Consider the following 26,511-nt stretch of genomic DNA (forward strand, 5'->3'; position numbering starts at 1 on the left):
TTTACTGAAACTGTTTTTAACAAGATCATCAACAAACTCTACATTGCTAAGTCCAATGACCAATTCTCAAACCTCATCTCAAACCTATGGATATATTTAGTATAGCTTATCACTTCATCTTCCACATGATATTTTCTTTCCTTGGATTCCAGATTACCTACAATCTCCTACAGTTTCTCCTGTTTCACTGGTTAATATTCTTTGTGTATTTGTCAACTTCTCTTGATCTATTCAAGTTGTAGTGGCTTTCTTCATTTCTCTGTCTGCACTCACTCCCTTAATGATCTCATCCATTCTCATGACTTTAAGTACCATTTATCCACTGAGAATTCCCAAAATTTTATCTTAGCTTGACCTTTGTCCTATACTCCTTGTATGTTCTCTAGATCTGTACATCCATAGCTTTTTGATGTTTATGAAGAATCTCAACTTCACATGGCAAAACTGAACTCGTGATCACATCTACCCTATTCTGTTTAAAGCCAATCCTTCAGTTGCTCAAGGCAAAAATCTTATACTCTTTGATGCTTCCTTTTCACTCATATTCCACAGCTAACCCTTCAGCAAATTCTACTTTCAAAATATATCCAGAGTATAGCCGTTTCTCACCGTCTCCACTGCTATCTCGTGATCCAGGCCACCATCATCCCTTGCCTCAATTTCTACAATAGCCTCCTAATTTGTTCTATTGTTTCCTTCTACCTAAATTGCAACATAGAAGCCAGAATAATTTTGAAACCAGACAGATCATATAATTCCTTGGCTCAAACATATGTAGTGTTTTCCCGTGTCATTTAGGACAAAATACATAGTCTTTACAAAGGTCTACAAGGTCTAATATAATCTATCTTATTTTTCACTGTTTTATTCCTTCCTCACTTAATGGTCTCCTTGTTATTCTTTTAATATGTTGGTACATTCTTGCCTCAGGGCCTTTGCTGGTCCCTATGCCTAAGCATTGGTACTCTGATCCTCCACATTGTTCACTCTCTCAACTTCTTCAGATCTTTTGCTCTAAATTCAACTTATCGATAAATATTTTGGACCATCTTATTCAAAATAGTTTTATTCTTGTTGTTAGCAGCACCTTCTAACAGTTTATATAACTTAGTAGTTAATTTTGCTTATTGTTTATCTCAGAAACACCAGTAGAATGTAAGTTCTAGAAAGGCAAGAATTTTTGCCTGCTTTTGTGTGTGTGTGTTTTTTTTTTTTTTCATGGCACCTCAATCGTGCCTGGCGAGAAATGGTACAAAATAAATATCGGTTGAATAAATAATTAGTCAAAACAAGTGGCATATTTGAAGTATCAGCAGAGAAAACTACCAGCCCTAAGGGCCAATGATTTTTATCTTTTTGCTTACCAATCTTCATCATCCTGCACAGTACCTGACATACAGTCACTGCTTAATACATATTTTATGAAGGACTGATTTACAGAGAAACCCGCACTAGATAACACTTTGTTAGGGGATCAAGCCTAAGATCTTACTTCAATTTTATTTGTTTTTCTGAGTGTGACCAGAGGCTAATACATAATAAATATCTGAGTCAGTTAAGAGAACACAATTGAAAATAAATTGTTAAGAAAACACAATATGTAATGAATATTTCCTATTAACTTTTAGCAAAGATAGATTAGAAAACATACCAAAAGGAATTACATAGTATTTAGATGACTAGAAACTTGGGATCAGATGCTCTAAGAAAACAGCTAACAGCTGAAAGAATTCACCCAGTCCTACCTCACATTCCAAACCTGTCGTCGTCGGTGTTAGCATGTCAAACACAGTGACGTCTGATGGAGTAATCATTTCTGGAACTGCTAGAAATGAAAATGCAATCCCAATTAGTGGAATGGTAGGTATACACTATAAAATTCCTATGTGACAGAAAAAGTACTAGAAATTTTATATAGATTATTTCATCTGTTCTTCCCTCAGAATCCTCTGAAGTGGTTAATAATATTACTGTCATTTTGCAGTCAAAGAAACCAAACTGTAGAGAAGTAAGGTAGTAAGTGGCAGAGGCAAAATTCAAACTCAGGAATTCTGACTCCAGCGCTCTGGCTATTAATCACCATTCTATAAATACCTACACTGTCTTGATGGTGTCAACAGATAATTGTCTGAACAGGAAAAATATCGATGGTATCACTAAAGATTCCTCAGAAGTTACAAATTGTATTGCATTTTAGAAATAAGTGGTGAGGCTGGCTCCTTTGCTTTGGGGAATCTCTAAAATATGTTTCTCTTAAGCAGAATAGACGTTATTGTGGACCATGTAGAGACCCCAGCTGGTGGTGGTGTTTTAGGGATGACACATTGAAAGGGAAATTGTGACTGGCAAACACATTTTAAGGCACCCTCTTAAGCTTTTTGTCAGTAGTAGAGGTATCTCTAAAATATTCCATCTGAAGGATGATAGGAGAGCCAAGATGAATGGTTGCAATTATCCTTGGTTGTAATTGCAGTGTCTATTGTTGATAGTGTTTAAAAATGGCTGCATTCATTTCCTATTGCTGCAGTAACAAATTATCACAAATTTAGTAGCTAAAACAATACCAATTTATCATCTTGCTGTTTTGGAGCTCAATGCAATCATTTCTGTACATATATATATAATTTCTAAACAACATGTGGTACACATAAATACATACAATTTTTATTTGTCCATTTTAAAAATTAGTTAATTTATATAAAACCTTAATATCAAGGTATGAGTATAATTGCTTCCTTCTGGAAGCTTTAAGGGAGAATCTTTTTCCTTGTCTTTTCCAGCTTCTATGAACTACTTGAACTTGGCTTATACTCCCTTCTTTTGTCTTCAAAATCACAACATAATATATTCAAATCAGTCTTTCTGTTTCCCCTGTTCCTTCCCCCCTCTCTCCTCTCACTTTATTGTCATATTACCTTCTCTAACTTCGACTCTCTTGTTTTTTTAATTTTAATTTTTTAAATATGGGATACAATTCAGGGTTAGTTATACAAATAGTCATTGTACAGGTAAAGTTTGGGCCTCATTGTGATCTCTACTTCACCTGGTTTGAGATCAGGTACACTTATTGATGAAGAGTTCCCCTGCCCCCTCCCTCCCACCCCGGCAGTTTCCCACTACTGCCAATCCCTTTCTTATTCCATTATGACCATTGTTCAGGGTCTGCTTATGAATGAGAACATGTTTGACACTCTTCTAAGGACCCTTGAGATTACATTTGGTCCACATGGATATCCCAGGATAATCTTCCTATATCAAGATCCAGGCATAAACCAGTCAGCCTCCTCATTTAGCTACATCTGCAACATGAGGTCACATATTCACAAATTCTGGAATTAAAACATGGAGATCTTTGGAGAACTATTATTCAGACTACAACCATGACATAAGAAAAATAATTTACTTTTCTAGTTAAATGAATTTTTTTTAGTCAGAGTCCCACTCTGTCACCCAGGCCGGGGTGCTATGGTATGCTCACGGCCACTCCGACATCGACCCGCTGGTCTCAGGCGATCCCTCCACCTCAGCCTTCCAAGGAGCCAGAACTACAGGCACAAGATTCCATGACCAGTTAATTTTTTATATATATATATTGTAGAGACAAGGTCCCACCAAGTTGCCCAGGCTGGTCTTGAACCCCTGGCTCAACAAAAATCTCCATCCCTTGGTGGTCCTATGAACAATGTTCATGATATTCTAGCTATTGCATCATCCAGAGAATGTGATATTTAATACAGTCTTAAATATCTTCATTTCCGTCATCATAAACATTTAGGCAAAAGAGAAGATGTGGTGTTCTAGTTCAATGCGAGCACAAAGTCAGGAAAATTCTAATGATTAGGAGGTTCAGTGAACTTAACTGTAAAGGAGTTCATTGTTATCTAAAAATCATCAAAGGGTTATAAACATTGCCTGGGTGTAGATTTAAAATAGTCAGGCTGTCTTGATAACTACAGCTTTTTGGTAAATTTTGAAACTGGGAAGTGTAGGTCCTCTGATATTGTTCTTTTTCAAGATTATTTTGACTATTCTAAGTTCCGTGTATTTCCATATGAATTTAGGATTAGCTCATCAATTTCTGAAAAAAAGTAGCTGGGATTTTAATAGGAATTGTATTGTATCTGTAAGTCAAATTTGGGAATACTGTTATCTTAACAATATTTACCTCTTCCAATCCATGAAATGGGATTTCTTTCATTTATTATGAGCATCTTAATTCTTTTAATAATGTTTTGCAGTTTTTGTTGTACAAGTTTTACACTCCTTTTGCTAAAGTATTTTATTCTTTTTTGATACTATTGCATAAGTTTTTTCATTTCATTTTCAGATTGCTCATGGTAAATAATGTATAGAAATACAACTGATTCTTGTATATTGCTCTTATAATCTGCAACTTTGATGAACTTCTTTACTACCACTAATAGATTTTAGTATATCTCTTAGGATAATTCATATATAAGATCAAGCCATTTGCAAATAAAAATAGCTTTATTTTTCTGAACTTTGAGGGTCCTGGAGCAAAGACCATATCCCCTACATATGGATTGTGATGGTTTAAATTGTTTTAGATATTTGAAATATATGTTGAATATTGATTTGGGGAACATTAGTAAGTTTAAAGTAGACAACTAGACAGCAATACAAAAAAAAGTTAACAGTTGGTGCCTCAGATGTTAAAATGTGCAGTGTTATTTCATAGGTGTATTCCCTCCATAAATTAAACAATGTAACTCAAGTACTTCCAGCTCCTCCCAAAACATGCTTTAAACTACACTAAATTCACTAACACCTAAAATTTCACAACAGTAAAGCAATTCCTCATCTCTAAAAGGGTGATAACATCTGTCTCATAAGGCTCTTATCAAGATGAAATGTATGCCAAGTGCTTAATCCAATGCCTGGCACATATTAAGCACTCAGTAAATGATAACTAATAAAGATAAATAATGGTGCTAGTGATGGTTACTGAGGTTATTATTGCCTTCAAAATATATCCACTTTCTTGCTGTGAACCCTTTGTGATCTGTCTTGTTAGTCTCTTCCACCCCATCTCTTGGTGCAATTTCCCTCACATTGCATGTTCAAGAGACACTGAATTGCTTGAAGTCCCTTATAATATGCTTTCTCTCACTTTCAGCTCTTTGCACACACTGTCCCTTCTAGCTGGAACATATTTCCTCCTCCTCCTAGCCTACCCAACTCCTACCTCCTACTACCTTTCTGAGACCACAACTCCAAAATCAGTACGATGCCCCTCCTATGGGCTGCTTGTGTTTTGCCCTGGTGTAATGTTACAAGAGTTGTAGGGACTATGACTTGTTGACCATACCCTGCCCCCTGACTGAGTGCCAGGACAGTGCCTGGAAAAGGTGATACTCGATTAAAGCTTGCCAAAGACGTGAACTTGAACTTTTCTAAATTGTAATGCCTGGAGAGATAATACATTAAATTTGTCAAACCTCACTGTGGGTGGATTTATTAAGTCCTTTCCTAAGACAAGTTTCATAGTGAGGGAGGAAGTAAGGATAGGAGTCTGGATGCCTCCCCCAGAACCTGGGACAGACCATAAAAATGAAATGGAAGCACTAAAGGAAACTTTGATTTTCATCTATGTCTTATTAAAAAATTAAAAAAAGAATGCCATCTACTGGCATGAGAAGTACCAAGGGATCTTTTAACAAATCAATAGTTGATTTAAATGGAAAAAAGAATAGAGTGAAAATAGAAAGTGACTGGAACATTAAATATGAGCAGTATTCAAGGAATTCATCAAATATGCCCTTGAAGCAAACATGCATGTGTACTCCCTTAAAAATAAAATAAAATAAAATTTTAAAATAAAAGAATTAATCAATAAATTTTCTTTAACTAGTAAAAAAAAAGCTACCTCAATCTGGGGAAATTTAAGCAATGTTTAGTAAATCCTAACTTGGAATTTAAGTTTTGAGATGTGAGGAAAGTTCTAGAATTCTATGCTGACTGAAATGGAGAAGTGAACAAAATGCAGGAAACAGTTAGAAAATGTAGCATGCTATCAGCTGTGGGGACTCATGCCTGTAATTCCAGCACTTTGGGAGGCCGAGGTGGAAAGAATACTTGAGGGCAGGAGCTCAAGAAAATGCAGCTTTCGGAGCCAGTGAACATGTCCTTAATGAAGTAAAAGAGACTGCTGGATTTCCTAGTCAAAAGGGTAGTACTAACAATAGCAGCTCTAATGAGTGTACCAAGACTAAATTACATAATGCTAATTTCAGTGCCTAAAATTGCAACAATACCTATAAACATGGGTTCAGATGGCTTACCTGGTGGTATCAGTGCTGGTTCTGTGGGAATCAAGGGTATGCCTATAAAGAAAAAAAGATTTAAAAAAGAAGAAAAGAAACAAAGATATTCTTTCCTAATTTGTATTTGCTTTAAGGGAGACCCACATGATTCATATAAATATCTTTGGCTTCAAAGAAAATGTTTGGGAAAGAAATCACAGGAGGGATGTTAGAGAGAGATTTACATGATTTACAAAGTAATTGAGAACAAAAAAACAATTGAAGGGATATTAAAGAAGACTCTTAAGAGCATTTATTGTCTGTCTAAAAGCTCTGTGTACAATTATGTGCCTCATAGAGAAAAATACACAAGTGTTTCATTTTTCAGAGTAAATTAAGCAGTGTTCACACTTACAGTCTTCTGGATAAACACACTTGAAGGTGACCTCATCAAGGATCATATTTTTGGGGCAGTAGGGCAAGCATCCTTCAACCCTTTACATGACAAAAAGGAAAATCAAAGTGAAAAAAGTTTGAAATACAAAAAAAAAAAAAAAAGAAGAAGAAGAACTGCATTTACCATATGCAACTAAGAAGTATCGTCCTAAAATTCTTCCATCCCTTGTTGAGCACCCAGGAGTGCTCCATTTGATACCAACCACGCCCCATACTCCATTTTATAAAATCACAAGCTAGTGGATAATAAGGGAACATCGTTACAACTTAGGCAGAATTTGAATATAGAACATTCACACCATGCACATGTTCAGGACACACTAAGGCCATGTTCTATCAATTGGTGGGAATATGGAAGGATCATTTACTGAGATTTTCATCTGTGTTTGATGTCCTGTTACTTGGCACTCCTAAGAACCCTCACAGATTGGCATGCTCTTTGACTATCTCTTCCTGGAGGATGTTTGTAGAACAAAAACAGCATCTTTAGTGGTTCTGTAATCCTAAACTTGTTGAAAAGATATTTGTGATCTCTGAGTGGAAGGGATGGAGGTGGGACAGGATTACGGTTCTTGGAGAACAGAGAAGGGGAAGAGTAGAAGCTACAGTTCTCAAGATTATTGGAGGCCAGACTCTGTGGCTCATGCCTGTAATCCCAGTGCTTTGGGGAACTGAAGTGGGAGACTTGCTTGATGCCAGGAGTGTGAGATCAGCATAGGCAACATAGTGAGACCTCAGTTTCTACAAAATAAAGATAAATAAGTATAAATTAATAAATAATAAAAAGAAAGAAAGGATGTTAGGGCCTGTGCTAAATCTGTAGCAGTGCCCTGGAGGAGGCGGTCATATATGAACCTGAGGAGACCTAGTCTTGAGCTCCAGGACTCCTGTTCTCGGCAAGAGTCCCCAGACCTTGTGTGTAGCACAGAAGTCAAGGGAAAGTCTCAAATTTCAACAGGCCACTTTGTGGGTCAAAGACAGGAGGAAGCATCAGAATGCTTTTCTTCTAAAGGAATGAAACCAAAATAATGACAGATTACATTTTCTTCTCATCCAACTGGGGTCAGAGCCCAAACTACTCTAATTCAAAGAAAATAAATATCATCCTTTGGGTACAACTAAACCTAGTTAATATATTCATAAACACTACAGAAAATTAATGCAAATATTATTATTAAAAGTCTTGGTTATTGGCTTTAGGATATAGTAGTAGTTTGTAATAATTTTTTTTAAACATTGCCAATCACCTCATCTGTAAAGAATTTGGACCAAAAATGCTCAAGGTCTCTTATCAAGTCAACTAACTTGACACTAAAGGTTAAGTGTCGCCACCAGAGGGCACTTGTTCTTAGAGGTAATACAGACAACCTTTTAAAAATACCGAGCAAAGCTAATTTCTCTATTAAAGAGACATCTCCTGGATACCTCCTTCATAAATGATTTTTTAACATAAACAGTTTCATTTATATGACAAATTGTTTATTTCATAAGATGAACCCGAATAACAAAACTCTAAGCAGTATATGATATTCCTGCTCTACTATAAACTTTGCAAAGAGGAAGAAAAAAAGAAAAACTGCATTTACAGGATCCCTGAAAGACTACGGCTAGTTGGTTATCACTAAATTAAGTCAACATCAATTTTTATGCGATTCATTTATTTTGCAGTTGTTCTATGCAAGTCAAAACCACAGTCATTCTCTTAATATACTTTTCAAAAACCATTAACTTACTCCTTTACAATGACTTCATAGACCCACATAGCAGGTCAGCTTTATTTCATCATACAACTAGTAATCTATAGTCTTTGAAAAATATGACTCCCTCAGATGCAGAAGTTATGATAGTTGGAATAATATACGTAGGAATTACTGTATGTACATATGTGTTTGTGTTATACTACTCAGAAACCACAATCATCTAGAAGAAGGGTGGAGGTTCTGTTGGTGACTTGGAGGAAGGGGGCGGGGGCATGTTCAAGCCCCAGCTCAGTACTGAGGCTCCCCTCAGGGCTACAAGTACAACGAGAAAGCAATAATTAGGCACACCAGCACAAGAGAAGTAGAAAGAAAAAAGAAATAAAGGTGGAGATAAGAAACAGCTGGGCAGTGGTGAAGTTTCATCCTGGGTCTCTTTGCATCTCAGCCATACCAAAAGAGAAACTTAGGGACGGCTATGAGCCAATACACTGGAAGCATTGAGGACTGGGGTTCTACCCACTCAGAGACTGCTTCTCTGAGCAATAAACTAGCCAAATGACGCCTCAAAATATAACTCTTCTTCCTCTCCAGTGATGGAAGAGGCTGTGCCCTCTGGACTTTTCCATCCTTCTCCTTCTACTAAATAAAAAAAAAAATTTTTTTTTTGAGTTGGACTCTCACGCAGTCACCCAGACTGGAGTGCAGTGGCCGCTCCCGGCCACTGCAGCCTCGACCTGCTGGGCTCCAGCGATCCTTCCGCCTCAGCCTTCCCAGTAGCCAGAATTACAGGCATGCGCTACCACGCCCGGCTGATTTTTTGATTTATTGTAGAGATGAGGTCTCGCTGCCCAGGCGGGTCTCGAACCCGCAGGCTCAGGTAATCCGCTCACCTCAGCCTCCCAAAGACACGGGATTACAGGCTGAGCCACCGAGCCCGGCTCTAAATCAAATTTTTTGAAATTGCTGATACTTGACCAGTCTTGGCTACAAAAAATGGCAACTTCATATGATTTTACCTAATAATTGCGGGGGCCCAAACTTGAGTCCTTAACTGTTCTTTCTCTCGTAACTGACATTAAATCTGTTCGCTTCATAATCTCCAAGGTCATCAACCTAATCAAACCCCCTTCATCTCTTGTCTGTATCACTGATTGATTCTGTCCTGTCTTCCCCCTCCTCAACAGTACATTATCAATAAAACAGCCAAAGTAAACTTTTGAAAACATAAATCAAATCATATCACTCATCTGCCCAAAATACATTGGGTTTCCTATAGCACTCTGAAAGCAGACAAAGTCCTTTCAATAGGCTTCAAAGCCTTGTATAATTTGCCCACCATCATGATTCTCAGTCTCACTTCTTACTTTTCTCAATTTTGTTCACTTTGCTAATGGTCTCCTTGCTGATCTTCAAGCATACAGAACACATTCCCACCCCAGGACTTTTGCACTGTTCTCAGATTGAAAGATTCTTCCCCAGATATCCACATGTCTAGTCTCCCTCATTGCTTCAGATCTGACTTGATATTACCTTGTCAGGGTGTTCCTCCCTGATCACCAACATTAATTTAACAAATATGCACATGCCTTATGCTCACTGTGTCCCTTACCTTCCTTTATTTTTCTCCACAACACATATCTCCACCTAACAATATGTTGCATTATATATATTTATGTTCCTATTTGTTTATTTTCTTCTCAACTTAGGAATATGTAAACCTCCTAAGGGCAGGTACTTGTCTGTTTTGTTCAGTACTGTGTCCCTAGTAGCAAGAAGATTTCCTAGCACATAGCAGACCCTCAACAATCATTTCTTAATTTAAATAAAATAAATTTATGAATGATTCTCTTATTCATGCGAATGGTTGTTTTAAAATATTTTTAAATTTCACTGAAACAGAATCTGCTAATATGGGGATCTGACCATTTACTGGTAAAAATTACTTACGGTGGAAGAAATTTACATGCTAGTGCTTCAGGGTCACTACATGTTTTAAAACAGGGAGTGGCACAAGGTTCATATCTCCATTCACACATCCTCCTATAAGGCACTGCTGTCTGGATTTCTGCAAGGAAAATAGAGTTTGTGTACATTTTAAATTCACAATTTGAAAATTAACAATTTATAATATAATCTCTTCCAGGGTTTGATCCAATAATGCTGAGGAAAAGACAAACTGGAAGGAAGGCACTGTAATTGCTTGGTGACCAAAGCATGTCATGCTCTGGTTAAATATTTAAATATAAGTCTATCTCCCAAAGATTTTTAAAAGCAAGAAGTTGAAGGAGGCTGAGGAAAAATCTGAAATATTCTTTCCTTCCTTGTGTTTAGTGGATTTTCATCCAACTTCATGAAACAGAAATACCAAAAACATTTTTAGAATGTCACTTTTTGAAAAGTAACTTGTGTCTATTATTCTATTTTATCCTGCAACAACACTGTAGAGTAGGTATTATTTCTAACTTATAAATGAAAAAATTTAAGTTCACAGTGGCCAAGTGACTTGCCAAGTTCAAACAATTAGAAAAATGGCAATACCAAACACCTTTCATGACCTCAAATGTTGTAGAAAGAATGTTTTGTCATTGTTCCTCTAACAAAACTTAACACATTGCCTTGTACATGGTAAGTATTGTTTGAATACAACAAAGTCAATAAATTTTAACAACACATGCTTATAGTTATAAAATCTCTCTTGGTTAAAATTTTTATGCTGCAAACTCTGCTAATAATCTCATGTTCCCACAGCACAGAAAAGTCCTTCTGTAGCAGTTCAAAGCTACCTCATATGGGATAAAAGTGAGAAAACAGTATGTTTTTTGGTATTTGATACAGGAAACTGTGCTCACAGAAACTCTAATAGGCAAAATTTTGAAGCTCAATTTGGGTTTTCTAAAATTCAGAGATTGGAGAGATTTGTACAAATTTATCCTCAACAGACAAGGCAAGAATTAACTCTCATAGACTGCTTTAGAAGAGTGGGTAAGGATAAAACAATTTCTTTGGGAGACTCAATCCAGGTATCATTGAGGGTCTTGAAAATAAAGCATAACTTAAAATATTGCATAAAAAAGTGATGACTGCTTTCTGAAACTCAGAAAATTCAATAGCTATGGCCAGGCTCTGTAACTCAGCCTGTAATCCCAGCACTTTGGGAAGCCAAGGCGAGTGGATTTCCTGAACCCACTGGCTCAAGACCAGTCCGGGCAACTTGACGAGATCTATCTCTACAATAAACTTAAAAAAAAAAAAAAATTAGCCAGGCGTGGTAGTGGGCACCTGTAGTTCTGGCTACTTGGATCACCAGAGCCCAGCAGGTCGACACTGGAGTGGCCGTGAGTGTGCCACTGCACCCCAACCTGGGCGACGAAATGAGACTCCAACTAAAAAAAAAAAAAATTCAATAGCTGTAGACTTCTAAGAATCTCTAGAAATAAGATCAAGTTTCTGCTGAACTAGAGAAATCCTTCAGAGGTCAAGGGAACCAGACACCCTTGTATTCAAATGACACAGATAAACCTGGTATCCTTATCAGTAAGAATCAGAAGTTGCCTTCGAGGAAAGAAAATGTAGATAGAAACACTAGACAACCATACCACATGGGTAGGCTCTGAATCCAAAGTTCAGAGAGCACTGATAGTAATAACTGGGGTAATAACAATAGATAAGTTTATTTAGGATTATTCTAAGCAATTTACATTAACTTATTTAATACAGTAATCCTATGAAGTGTGTACTACTATTTCTCTAATTTTTCAGATAAGTAAACTGAGGGGTAGAGAGGTTAAAAAACTTACTCAGGATTGTGCAACTCTACTTATACTCAGTAAGAATACTTTTAAAATTTAAAAAGGAGAAATATTCTGCATAATGTAAAATTATCTATTTGTTCTCTTTTTGGAGATCTTGGGAAACATACCTTCTATGCTGAAGCTACTTGAATGTTTAAATTCTTCAGAATCATCATATTTTGATGCTTTGACACTAGAATCTGTGAATATGATGAAAAAGCCTTTCTTGCTGTATAATTCAAACGCACTGTAACCAGGAATCCAGAGCCCCTGATGGTGGAAAAATGTTGCTTTCCGATGAAAGGCTGAATTCGCCCTCCACAGCTCCAAACTAAGAGTGTCGTTGTCGTGGACATAGAGAAAGTAGTTGGGCCTCTCAGCAGATTCCAAAGAAACAAGTGCCAAAGCTGTAAAGCATAGAGCAGCATGGATTTTCAAGAGAAATAAGAATAATCAACATTGGCAATACAAAACATACTTATAAGGTACACAAAATACATATCAGTTGCCATACATAATTAATGCCAGTCTCAAAGACTTCACAAATAAATTAGGAGTGATCTAAACGAAAAAGCAGAACTTTATTTTATTTTTATTTTGAGTTGGACTCACTCTGTCGCCCAGACTGGAGTGCAGTGGCCGCTCCTGGCCACCGCAGCCTCGACCTGCTGGACTCCGGCAATCCTTCTGCCTCAGCCTTCCCAGTAGCCGGAATTACAGGCATGTGCTACCACGCCCGGCTGACTTTTTGATTTATTGTAGAAATGAGGTCTCGCTGCCCAGGCGGGTCTCAAACCCGCGGGCTCAGGCAATCCACTCACCTCAGCCTCCCAAAGACGCGGGATTACAGGCTGAGCCACTGAGCCCGGCTAAAAGCAGCACTCTAAATGCAATGAATTACTTTGATATCCACCACTACCACTCCCCCCACACACACACCCCCAAAATAGTCATTGATTTGGGGTTCCTTTTTTGTTTTTTTAAGTTCTATTTATTAAATAATGTATTTTGTTCTTGGGGAGAAGAAAGAAATATCAACATTTACAGTTCCATACAAGTAACTGAATCATAAATTGGACATGTATGCATATTTGCAAGCTTTAACGTTTTCAGTTGTGTAAAATCTACAAACAGGCCAGGATTGGTTGCTCAGCCTGTAATCGCAGCACTTTGGGAGGTCAAGGCGAGTGAATTGTCTGAGACCGTGGATTTGATACCAGCCTAGGCAACTTGGCAAGACCTTGTCTCCACAATAAATATAAAACTAAAAAATTAACCAGGCGTGGTAGTGTGCGCATATAGTTCTGGATACTTGGAAGGCTGAGGCAGAAGGAATGCAGGGCCCAGCAGGTCGATGCTGGAGTGGCTGTGAGACTCCAACTCAAAAAATAAAAAAAAATCTACAAACAGCTAAGTTGAATGTTAGAAAAGAGTGGGAGAACAGGCGAATAGGTCAATTTACGCATGTAACTGCATTTCAGTAACTCTGGATTCTCAGTGGGCAAATGTTCTTGTAAGAGATTTTTCTGCATCAAGAAAAAACTATCTACTCAGAAGATTATCAATGGCAAATGAGCAATTAAACTTTGCAAAACACTGGAGAAGTATCATCCTTCTGTGTTATGTGCTTCAAAAAGTTCCCTTATATTTGTAAAACTCATGATACTTTAAATTGAAATTTTGGGGTTAATTTTTTTAAATAAACACTACTTGCATTAGGTATTACAAATCATAAAATGACAAGCCCTCTCAAATTCAATATGATTTCAATGGCATTTGTTGTGTCCCAAAACTTGCAAGCCCCTCCATTGAGCACTGGAACATGCAAAGAAGAATAAAATGAATTTTTACATGAGAAAAAAAAGTAAATTAGAACATAAATTAGCATTTGACTATGATAGGTGTTTTCAAAACTAAGGGAGTTATTTTTACAATAAAGAAATTATTTATTCTAGCTGGAGAATTGTGACAGTTCTCATGTTAAGTGGAAGTCATCTTGGATTCATTCATTCAGTAAATAATCCCTAAGTTTATACATGTCATGTATGGTTTCAGATAGACTATGTAGAAACAATGTAGCTTGACCATCACTGGATCAGAAGGGACACTGCCACCAGTCAGAATAGGTGCCAGTTGAATACAACCATTCAGACAGGTGAAACCAGTATACACATACCCAGTTTCCAGCTCCAAAGACAAGTCAGTGAATCAAGACAAACAAGGCCAGGTAAAGATAACAGACTGTCTCGATGACTATCTACACTCTGTTTTATGCTCTTCATATCTAACTTCTGGCCGGGTGCAGTGGCTCAAGCCTGTAATCCCGGCACTTTGGGAGGCCGAGGCAAGAGGATTGCCTGAGCTCAGGGAGCTCAGCCTGGGCAACTTGGTGAGACCTCTTCTCTACAATAAATCAAAAAATAAGCTGAGCATGGTAGCACATGCCAGTAGTTCCAGCTACTTGGAAGGCTGAGGTGGAAGGATTGCCTGAGCCCAGCAGGTCAAGGCTGTGGTGGCCGTGAGCGTGCCACTGCTCTTCAACCTGAGTGACAGAGTGAGACTCCAACTCAAAAAGAAAAAAATCTAGCTTCTTTGGTATCAATTCACAATTTGTTTTTACTTTTAATCTGACATTAGCATCCTTCAAATGATAAGAATCAGTGTGTTGCTTTTCAAAATTTCAAATTTAGTTCTGTGATTAATATTATGAAAATTTTATCTATGTTTTATTTAACATCCAAAACTCAATCAATTGCGCTTCTAACTAATATATATATGCCAATAAATAAACAAAAAATGATTTTATATACAAAAGAGGTAGTTGGTTCGTGTGCCAATGTCATATTTTATGGCACTTAGAAAAATGCCATAAACATATTAGATCACCAATTAATATTCAGCAAATAAATAAATGAAAAATGTAAGTGGAAAAGCTAAATTCTTATTTTGAACTATACTTACATGATGCCTTCTCTTTGAAAAGGCCTGGCGTGATCATAAAATAAAAAAATAAATTGTTGTGACTACTACTTCTTGGCAAAGAAAAAATACTTCTACTGGTCATATTGGCCCCCAGAACAAGGCCACTCTGCCCATAACTTGCCAGCATATATGGTCCTTCTCCAAGTCCTAGTTAAATACAAATAAGAGAAATATACATTGGCATAGAATTTTTAAATTTCAATCTGTCATTTCAAGAAAATAAATTTTAATAACAAAACTTGAGCAATTAATATTTTACCAGTAAAATAACCAAACTATTCAAAAATGACACGACTTATAATATATACACAAATATTTGGCATAAGTAATTGTGAACATATATACATACACACGAGTATGTATACATATGTGTGCATATAAATATTACATATGAATTTATATGTTTATATTTATGTATATGTAAAGCACAGCTAGATAGAAGCTTGACTTTAGCTTTCTGGGCTTCAGATTTTCTCACCTATATGAGGAAGTTTGATGAGGGGACCTTCCAGCTCTCACATTCCAAAATTCTAATCTATCCTCAATAAATACAAGAAGTTTGGTTTTTCAGTTACCAGGTATTATGATAATTTTCTAAAAATTATGTACCCTTAGTAGGCTGCATTGCATGAAAAATAATTTACAGACACAATATATATTTTACTGTTCTGCAAATTGCTAAATCTCACCAGTGAGGGACGTCTATAAAAAAGAGGAAATAAGATGGATGGAACTCAACACAGAAGTCAAAGACCTTCCTACATAATCACTTCCTATGCCCTGTAATGGTTCCACATAAAGTGGAAAATATTTAATACTGTAAAAAATTAGCTAGTCTAGAACCAAACCTGACACTCAGAGTAATTTTATTGCAAATGATCTCTCATAAGGATCAATTATATAAGTAAGAAATAAGTTCATTGATAATCAAAATATTTCCATGTATTAGATTTTGTGATAACGTCAGTTTACTTTCAACCCAATATCTATGCCAGCTAATGTTCTTAATGTAAATGAGATATTATATAACATTTAATTTGCTTCTGAATTATCAAAAAACTAAGTTACATAAATATGAGCTGTATACTTTTTACAGGTATATGTATATTTGTGTGTGGTAGGTTCTGTAAAATGTTGATATACGTGTGATAGGTTGTATCATAAAAGATCAATTTCGTCGTTCTTAGTGTATTTCACCTTTCCTCTTCTCTCATTTTTATCTCAAGGACAATTTAACTTGTTCAGGCCACCCTGAAGAGGGAGAGAAAAGAAGTTTCAAGGAATATAAGGGCAAATTCTTCCCCATAAGGACGGAAGAGCAGGCCAGAATAAAGTGGAAAGGATAATTGGATTGAAGGGATGAGGAAGGGTAATGAGAACAAAATTTCCATCATTAGGACCAGAAGAGGGGTGGGACTCGGAGGATAAGTTGTCCACAAGTGTAGTCCCCTCCACTGACATGTCATCTGGGACATGTCACCATTGAGCAGCTGGGGTCACTTACAAGCCATGAGGAAAAGTGCTTCACTGGGACTTTGATACCTTGAGTAGAGTTGAGGACTCTTTACAACTTTGCCCCCACATCAAGGTGGAGCCAAGCAGAAATAGTGGAGAACTTTTCTATGTGTCTGGATGCAGTGGACCCACCACCATTGTTAAAAATGCATACTGTGCACAATGTTTCTTCATGAGCCAAAGTACACAAGCACCAAAGAAAATTATATCAAGTCTCTACCATCTAATGCCTCATATTCTAGGAAGGACAAGAGGAGAGAGATATAAACTTTCAAGATGCAAATATACTTCAATTTATAAATACGTAGATTTGTATAACTATATCAGTATTGTATACATAAGTAAATAAATAGGCAAATTATAATGAGACCATTTAAAATACAACTACAACTTGAGGGTTTGAAGCGCCTTCATTAATCTTCAACGTAAGAATGAGAAAGAAAATGAACAGCTAAACAAAATATTTTCTCCCCAACTACACATTCCCCTACTATAGCAACCTAAAGAGACAATTGCCCTCTGAGAAATCCATTTGTATAGAAATCTAAAGCTTTTGAAGTGACTCCCAGTTAATTGATACCTTGCTTCTGGACTATTTTTACCAGCAACTGAGAGACAAAAGTCATTGACCTTATCATTAATTTTCTGCAAGAAGAAGTATAATTTCACAATCTATTAAAAGCAATAATTTCTGCAGTGATTCTTTAAACACAGAAAAAGCTTATTGCATCTAATAAAATCACTCTGAACTTAAAACTTACACAACAATTTTAACAGGGTATCAAAGTCCTTGCTCACTTACAGCAATAATAGTAAGACATTTTTAATAGATGCCTTAGAAATGAGTATAAAGATATTACATAGACTCTTTGCACTAAGAATTATTAAAATTCAGTGAAAGCTTCTGTATTTCCCTACTACTTTTTTAAAATTTTCTTCCTACAAAAATCACATTTATTTCTGTATTTGCTTTGGATAATGTAAGTATTTTAATAACACAATGTCTGGCATATAGTAAATAAAGGGAGAAATATTTCAGGTATAAATATCCAAAAGAGACTAGTATGTTTACAATAGCTGTGAAGTTATTTGGGATGAAATAAATTAGGACTAATCATTTAAAACTATTTTCGTGATTTTTATTATTACTTTCAACAATCTCCACAATTCTGTATTCCCTTTTAATCTTCTATCTCTGTTTCATAACTTTTACAAATTCTTACTGCCCATAGCATGTTTATACTTTTTCCTATTCCTTTGATCTCAGAAAATAAATTATCCTGCCATTGCATTGAGCCTATTATCAGTGTCTCATAAGCCAAATGCCCCACATTCACTCTCTGGGATCATAAGTAATTATTATAAATAAAACTAGAAGGACTGGTTTGAAGATTTCTGTAACACAATAGAAAAAAGGACCATCATTAGAAGTGCAGCAGACTTATTGACAGAAAGCAAAATGTACCAAGTAGCAAAAGGAAGAAATGCAATATGCATACAAAATTCTGATTCTGGGTCCAGACAGTACAGAGGTACAAATGAAGACTGTCATAGCTGAATGAAGTGAGACAGCAATCTTTGAGTAAGGAAGTACTCCAGTAACTCAGATTTTCTCAGATTCTCAGATTGATGTCTGGGTACATTGTGTAGAGTCTGTGATAACAACGTGTGGTGATCATCCCTAAACTGGGATACGTTAACCATACACTAGGCCAGGTAGCATGGAGGTCAAGTTCATTGGCTTTCAAGTCAAATTGTTTACAGATTCCAGTTTACCACATTTCAGCTAAGTGACTTTGGCAAAGTTATTTAGTTCCTCTGTGCTTCAGTTTCCTCTTTAAAGTGTTGATAATAAAATAAAATGATAACATTATTAAGTTTAAATTATATGACATAGGGAAAGCAGTTACAACAAAAGCTACTGTTATTATATGACTTATAACTATTAAGCAATCAATTGCATTTTAATCAGGGAATCCAGAAGACTGATGTGGAGTATGTGTTTGTGTGTATATGTATGCATATGGCATGTGTGCATGTGTGTGTATATGTGTGTGTGCATGTGTGTGTATGTGTGTGTGTGTGTCTGTTTTAAATCTTGAACAGGAAATATTTTTTGCTGGAGTTCTTTAATTACTACAGATTGTTTTAATATTGAATTTTTCTCCTCTAACAAACTTCCATAAATATAAAACAACCAAAAGTTAAAATGCCCATTTTCTTTAAAATTTATCATCTCTATTTTTTTAAAATTAAATTTTCTCCCTGAATCAATAAACTACCCCAAATGTTTTACATTGTTTGCTTGATCCAGATTTCCTGTAACAATTACACTAGAGGACCTATCCATCACAACTCCAGGGTTGTCCAGTTATTGACAAAATGGACACCCCTGCCCTCAGATTATCTTACTCGTGTAAATTGAGTTTTGGTGGCTATGCCTTCCTCCATTAAATAGATTTCGCAAAAAGCAGACTACAATTCTGCCATAATTTGCCATTTTCACACAATTTTGTCTCTTCTTACATCTGTGTCTTAGTTTTAGCAGCATAACGCTCCCAGACTTCTCATTACAAATCAGGGTGTTTAGTGAGGTTAGGAGATTTTCACTATTATTATGTCAATAAATTCTCATTCTGGTACTGTGTAAATAATTATTTCTGTTTTCAGTGATAGCAAAATAAATTTCTTATATTATTATCATTGCATTTACACTGTTTCTTTGATTTCTATGTCATAAAAAATTGACTATACTCACCAAACTGTACAATAGATTACCAAAACTTATTTTTCCTATCTACCTGAAGCTTTGTACATTTTAACCAACATCTCCCCTTTCCCTGTTCGCTTCCCCCCACCAGCCTCTGGTCACCGCCATTCTACTCTCTACTACTAAGACTTCAACTTTTCTAGATTTCAAATATAAGTTAAATCCTATGGTGTTTGTCTCTCTGTGACTGGCTTATTTCACTTAACATAAGTCCTCTAGGTTCACTGGTGTTGTCACAAATGACAGAATTTACTGTTTTTTGAAGGCTGAATAGCTAAAAGAAAGGATTTTAAGTGTCCTCACCACAAAGAAATGATGACTAATTGGGGTGATAGTCATGCTAATTAGCCTGATTTGATCATTTCACAATGTATATATGTATCAAAACAGTACATTGTAACCCATAAATATATACAATTATTATTTACCAATTAAAAATAAATGCAATTTAATTTAAAAATATTTGAACAATGTTCATATTTATAGATAATGGCAAAGACATGTATTGGTATATGTCTTTCATCTTTTTTACCTAAAAAATTAACTAACCACTCATTCGTACATTCGTGCCATTCAAAAACTGTTTAGTGAGGGCCTCTTAAACACTGAGTACTTAAGTTAGACACTCTTTCACTTTTCAGGATATAAATCTTAACACAAATGCTTAGAAATCTAGAAAAAGTTTAGAAATGAAAGGTTTTAATGGAGTTATATACCAAGTTATGAACTTTGTTCCCAGTCTAAGTTGTTCAAAAACTTTTAATCTGAAAAGACATCTAATAGAATACTATAGTGATATTCTTTATTGAAATGTCACATACCTTCATTGTAATATTCACAATCAAGTGCTAAAAGGAAAAACGAATAAATGTCATAAGAATGTTATAATAAATAAATAAATGTTATAAGAAGCTGATCACTTATCCGGTTGTAAAAGATATGGTCACATATTTATCAATAACTACATGAAAGAGCATAGAATGACATATGATTTAGGAACGTCCTCTGAGCAAAGAGGATTCTTTAAGTGATGTGTCACAATTAACTTAATTTCATATAATTATTTTAAAAGTAGGCAAATATATCTGAAAATTTAGAAACTGCTCAAATTGGGCTTCTTCAAATGACCCACCACCTACATAAGTAGATTAAAAGCTTCAAGAGTCTAATTTGAAAGTAAATTCAAGGTAATGTATTGAAAAATATGTTTCTTATAATCAGAACAGTAAAACTTCACAGCATAAATGGATTGGAGTCATAAATAGTTCGTCTGAGAATGGCATAATATTAATTTACATTTCAAATGATGTAAAACATGGCAAACAGAACAAAAACACTATCTCAATTTTTTTATAAATCCTTTTGAAACACTATAATTAATTATTGTCAAAAGAACATAAAATGTATTCATTTTAAATTAATTCTTCATGAGTTATTATTCCATGAGTTTCATGGCATTATTTCTACGATAAAACAACAATCAATGTGGATCTCCTTATAAGGTCTCCATGTAATGATGTTCTAAGTAGGGTACTCACAACAAACAGTAGATGATCTCCAGTGAATCGATATCCCTTCCTGACAACACTTGTATGCATACGCTGCTATACTAGTACATAAACACTCACAGTCCCCACCAAGATTACAGTTACATGTATCTTCATGACAATTTTTGGCAAAAGAAGTAACGTCAATCTGAAAATGAAGTGAAAGACAATTTAATTTTAGTATATACTTACTGTGATTGAACGTCAACAATCTAAAAAAAAACTGACTGGTATGTTTTCAAAATTTGATATGATCAGCTTAATACTGCCACCCAGAGAGTTCTTATGATCTCAAAACTCTTTATTGCCCAAAGGAGAAGGAAATTTATTATGCAAAGATCATATCAAAAAACAAGCAAAATAAGTAAGACAATGAATAAGTAGAATGTCAACATCTGCAATATAACAGAGAAATATTTTTGGAAATTTATTGTCATTATTGGTAATATTCACATGGTATCAAAAGAGCATGTTCTGCTTCCAGCTGTACTTTTACGTTATTTCCTCCCTTCCTTCCTTCCTTCCTTCTTTCCCTCCTTCTTTCTTTCTTTCCTCAATTTTATAAATGTTCTCCTATTAATTAATTTACTTTATTTGCATTGTATTTAAGTAGCTGACAAAATTTAATATATTGAGAATATGTTATAAAAGAAGCAGGGTTTGGTGTCATTGACTCATCTTGTATTTTACAAAGGCCAAGTCATGGATTAATTTTTTTTCAAGTGGCAGCCAAGCCAGGAGAAGAACCAGTAGGCTTTGTGGTTCAGGACTTTGTGGTCATGATATTTCTTGTCACACAGGTATGATCCTTTAAAACTTTGAAAAGTCTCAAAAGCAGCTCTTTAATAAACAGAACTCTTGTCCACATATGTGCCTCTAATATAGCAGGCCTCAGACTTTTTTGTCACAGGACTCTTTCATACTTTTAGATATTGTTGCGATCTTCTAAGGGCTTTTGTTTATGAGATTATATTTATCAACATATACTCTGATGGACAATAAAAATGGCATTTAAAAAATAATAATATATTCACTACATGTTAGCATAAATAACATGCTTTTAGTTAAAAATATCTACATTTATTAAGCCAAATGAAAATAGTGAGAAAAGTACAGTTTCACATTTTAAGCAAATCTTTTAATATTTGTTGAATAATACACAGTTGGATTCTCATATTTGCTATTTCATCCAACCTGCCACAATGTTTTTGTTTTGTTTCAGTGTGGGCTAAAGTGGATGAAGAAAATTCAGTGCCACACAAAAGTTGTGGGAAAAGAAAGAAAGAGTGGTTTAACATATTTTTCAGTTAATTATGAAATTCTTTTATCAAAACTCCAAAAACGTTGTTTTCTTAAAGGGTGAAATCTGAAGCCATATCAATAAATTTTATATTTTACTATATTAAAATTCTTTGTTTAATCTTTCCCTTCGTGGATCTTTTATTCCTACATGATTTTGTAACACCATGCATTGGCCATTCAGAAAATATACTGGCTTATGTAGGTCTTACAGTTGTTGACACATTTGATTATATACAAAGCAACAAGTCACATTTGTTAATATCACTCTCTAAAGCATACAAAAAGTTGTTTAATATTGCAAAACTTATAAGCTAATGGGGGTGAATCTAAATTTTACAAAATAATAATTTTCACTTGAAAGTTCAATTTTTTCAAGGACAAAAACCTCAGGTGTTTATCTCGAAGCCACAGACTCATTTCATTAATTTTCAAGAAAATATCTGCCAAATACACTTGTCTGAATGACCATACTTGTCTATCACTTGTTTTTTGCAGTAAAATGGTATTCCAAGCAAAAAGCAGCCTCCCTAGCTCGCAACTCTGTCACACAGTGCCTTTCCTCAAAAGTATTAGCTTATCTTGGTAGGTAGTAGAAGCATTATTTTATTTTTACAAATATATTAAACTATGCTTTAACTTCTATTGGAACCTAAAATTATTATGATGGGAAGGAGTTTAGAAAGTTAATTTTCTGAATAAATTACATTCCATCTAGGGATGTACTTTTAAGACTACTTTAAATATGCTACTAGTAGTACTTTTAAACCATGCTTTGGGTTGGGGAGAAGAATGACCATTTGGCAATGTTCTCTGAAGACAAATAAACTCCCATATCTTTAATCAGGAGAAGGTAAATCAAATAAATATATCAGTTTTACAGAAAAACAGATTAACAAATATGTTCCCCAATAGTGGTTAGGTAGTACATCTAAAAAGCCAATGCTCTGAACATCTCAATATCATACACATAGCAGTACCTCTCTAAATTTGCAATTTTAAAAAAATATTCATTTACCACATTGCGACAAGAAGCAAAGACATCACTGTACAAAATGGAGCATTCTTTCTTGGCATAAGGAAATTTGTTTTGATGTGCCTCACAGGGCTTAATAGTTTCATTTGGACTTTCACACTGTTGAAAAAATTTAGGAGAGAAAATAAAGTTTTTAAGGGGGTGATTTCCCAAGCTGTAACAAGAGTAATGTACCTGACTTTGTCCACTATAATTTCTTTCATCTAATATATTCTTATCTTTTTGGACAGTATTTACCTAAATCACCAGCTGTCACCCAATTTTCTGTGAATTGCATATATTATTTTTGAAAGCAAGTAAAGAAAATATTAAAATGACACTATTAGAGAAAGAGTGGGGATAAATAATTTTTAAACTGTCTTAAATGCAACATCTACCTGACTTTTAAAATTACAAGATCATGAACCTCTTTCATTTTCTCCTCTTTCATTTCTGTCACAGATTATCTTCTGAGTTGAGTCTCTACAAACTCAACTCCCATACATTCAGAAATTTGGTCTTTTCCTCCTCTAATTCATCTCCTTGAAAGGTTATTAATTCAGCCTGTAATCCCGCGCCTTTGGGAGGCTGAGGTGAGTGGATTGCCTGAGCCCGCGGGTTCGAGACCCGCCTGGGCAGCGAGACCTCATCTCTACAATAAATCAAAAAATCAGCCGGGCGTGGTAGCGCACGCCTGTAATTACGGCTACTGGGAAGGCTGAGGCGGAAGGATCGCCGGAGCCCAGCAGGTTGAGGCTGCGGTGGCCGGGAGCGGCCACTGCACTCCAGTCTGGGAGACAGAGACTCTAACTCAAAAAAAAAAAAGAAAAGAAAAAGAAAGAAAGAAAGGTTATTAATGAGCTCTTCATTACTAAAATAAAGGCGACTTTTCAGTCTTCTTCTTTTTTGGTCTTTTGCTACTTTTGATTCTGTTTAATACTTTGCCCTTCTTAAATGTCTCTCCTCAGTTTTGGTGGCACAATTTTCTGTTTGGTGTCCTCTTACAAGATTGGCTGCTGTCCCTAATCTCCTTCTCCCTCCCTTCTTTGCAAAGTTTAATTCTCAGACCTCTACTTTTCTCATTCTATACACATGTCCTGGTTTCAACAACCAAAATATACTAGTGACTATCAAATTATTATTTCCATCTCAAATCTGTTTCCTGAATTTCAAAACGGAACATTTCCACTATTTTCTTGAGAAGTAATAAATAAAAATACAGGTTCTGTCAGTGAGTTTGAGAAATCTTTCAAACACATCCCTTCTTTATAGGCTTATAGTGCTGAGAGATGTCTCTCTTCAACACATCCTAAACTGTACTTTTCTCTTCACCATTGTCCCACCCCCACCATCCTCATCACCTGCTCTTTGCCCTGCCTCAGGGAGAAACACAAACATCTACCCAGAAAGTCAGAAAGGCAGGAGACTTTTTTGAATTGTTCAAATTCATCCTTCCTGAAACAATCTTTCCACAGATGGTCATGATTTTTATCTTCAAAGTCTTTCAAATTTGTATTTTTCTAAATCTCCACTGGCTTAACATTTCTAGATGAATTGGAAGAGACTGGTGGCCTCTGTATCTCACAAAACTACACTTTGAGCCGGGCTCGGTGGCTCAGCCTGTAATCCAGCACCTTTGGGAGGCTGAGGTGAGTGGATTGTCTGAACCCGCCGGTTCGAGACCCGCCTGGGCAGCGAGACGTCATCTCTACGATAAATCAAAAAATCAGCCGGGCGTGGTAGCACATGCCTGTAATTCCGGCTACTCAGAAAGCTGAGGCGGAGGGATCGCCGGAGACCAGCAGGTCGAGGCTGCGGTGGCCGGGAGCGGCCACTGCACTCCAGTCTGGGCGACAGAGTGAGACTCCAACTCAAAAAAACAAAAAACAAAAACAAAAAAACTACACTTTGCACTCCAGTCATTTCCTGTTTCAAACCCTATACTACAACTATATTGAACTTCTTGAAATTCACTTTGTGCACCATGCTGTCTCCAGCTTCCCTACCACCTTCTAGATAGCTGCCTCTCTTTTCTGTGTTATATTCTTTCCCATAACTCCACTTTCTTAACTTCCATGAATCTTACAGGATTCATCTCCAGAGCACTTTCTCCAGAATCTCCCCTGAACTATCACAATCCCCACTTTGTGTGCACGTCTATCAAAGCACCTATTTCACTGTATTTGTATTGTTAATTTTCCACCTCACCTACTAACCTAGACTCTAAATTCCTTAGGTGCAGAGACTATGTTTTATTCATAGTATTAGTATGTATCTGTATGTAATGGAAACATTCAGTCCTAAATAAAACTTGGTGAATAAAAAAATTATTTGACTTTTAGCTGTGTCCATTAAGTATGAATTTTTAAAAGATCATATAGAGGAGTTTAAAATCATTTGATTGCTTTAAATATTTAAGTATTATTAGAAATTAGTCCCTTCTTAATTCATTTACAGATAAGAGAAATGTAAAATAATTTCTTTAAAAAATTTCTAAAAGTGACAAGATATAAGATAATCATATTTAAAATTATTTTGCCTCTCTCAATCTAGTAGATATTTTACACATTAAAAACTACATTCTTTGTAAATATAAGTTTAGACCACACTGAAACATACTGCCCATATTTTGCTGTACTGGATAAATGTTTTACTCTAGTCTTTAAAAGTGATTTAGACATATTAAGTTAATTAGAAAAAGTAGTACAGTAACCAAAAAATGGTAGCCACTCAGGAAATTGTGGTTTTGAACACTCCTATCAATTACGAACAATTGGCTAAAAATTTAAAAAGTAGAAGAAAGAGTAGAACCAATTTCATATTTGATTCTTTTTCTGAGTTAGTTCAGCATTTTTCAAAGTATATTCCATAGAACACTATTTTCTTGAGAAGTAATAAATAAAAATACAGGTTCTGTCAGTGAGCTTGAGAAATCTTTCAAACACATCCCTTCTTTATAGGCTTATAATACTTCAATAAATCTTTCCAATTAGAAATATATCTAACTTAATTTATTAAACTGTTCCCAGAGGTAATTAACCACAAACTCATATCTACACACATGCACACACACATAACATCACTTTATTTCCTATAACACTAATAACACGACTGTTAAGAAATCCTGCCTTCATTTATTCATTGCTTTGGGGTGGCAAAAGTTATATATTTTT

General features: G+C 35.6%; 1 protein-coding gene across 1 annotated transcript in view; it reads right to left on the minus strand.

The window, feature by feature from the left end:
* The window catches only part of OTOGL (otogelin like), a 147,017-nt gene that overhangs the window by 43,500 nt on the left and 77,006 nt on the right, over positions 1–26,511 (minus strand). The window contains exons 29-37 of the mRNA XM_008058432.1: positions 23,342–23,458; positions 21,016–21,172; positions 20,299–20,325; positions 15,172–15,339; positions 12,339–12,617; positions 10,367–10,484; positions 6,679–6,758; positions 6,276–6,344; positions 1,746–1,822 (exon numbers count right to left, since the gene is read on the minus strand). Coding sequence (XP_008056623.1) covers positions 1,746–1,822; positions 6,276–6,344; positions 6,679–6,758; positions 10,367–10,484; positions 12,339–12,617; positions 15,172–15,339; positions 20,299–20,325; positions 21,016–21,172; positions 23,342–23,458 — 1,092 coding nt within the window. The remainder of the gene's footprint in view (positions 1–1,745; positions 1,823–6,275; positions 6,345–6,678; positions 6,759–10,366; positions 10,485–12,338; positions 12,618–15,171; positions 15,340–20,298; positions 20,326–21,015; positions 21,173–23,341; positions 23,459–26,511) is intronic.

The sequence above is a fragment of the Carlito syrichta genome, unplaced genomic scaffold, assembly GCF_000164805.1.
Source record: "Carlito syrichta isolate Samal-C Ts95f unplaced genomic scaffold, Tarsius_syrichta-2.0.1 Scaffold303338, whole genome shotgun sequence".
In the NCBI taxonomy this organism is placed as follows: domain Eukaryota; kingdom Metazoa; phylum Chordata; class Mammalia; order Primates; family Tarsiidae; genus Carlito; species Carlito syrichta.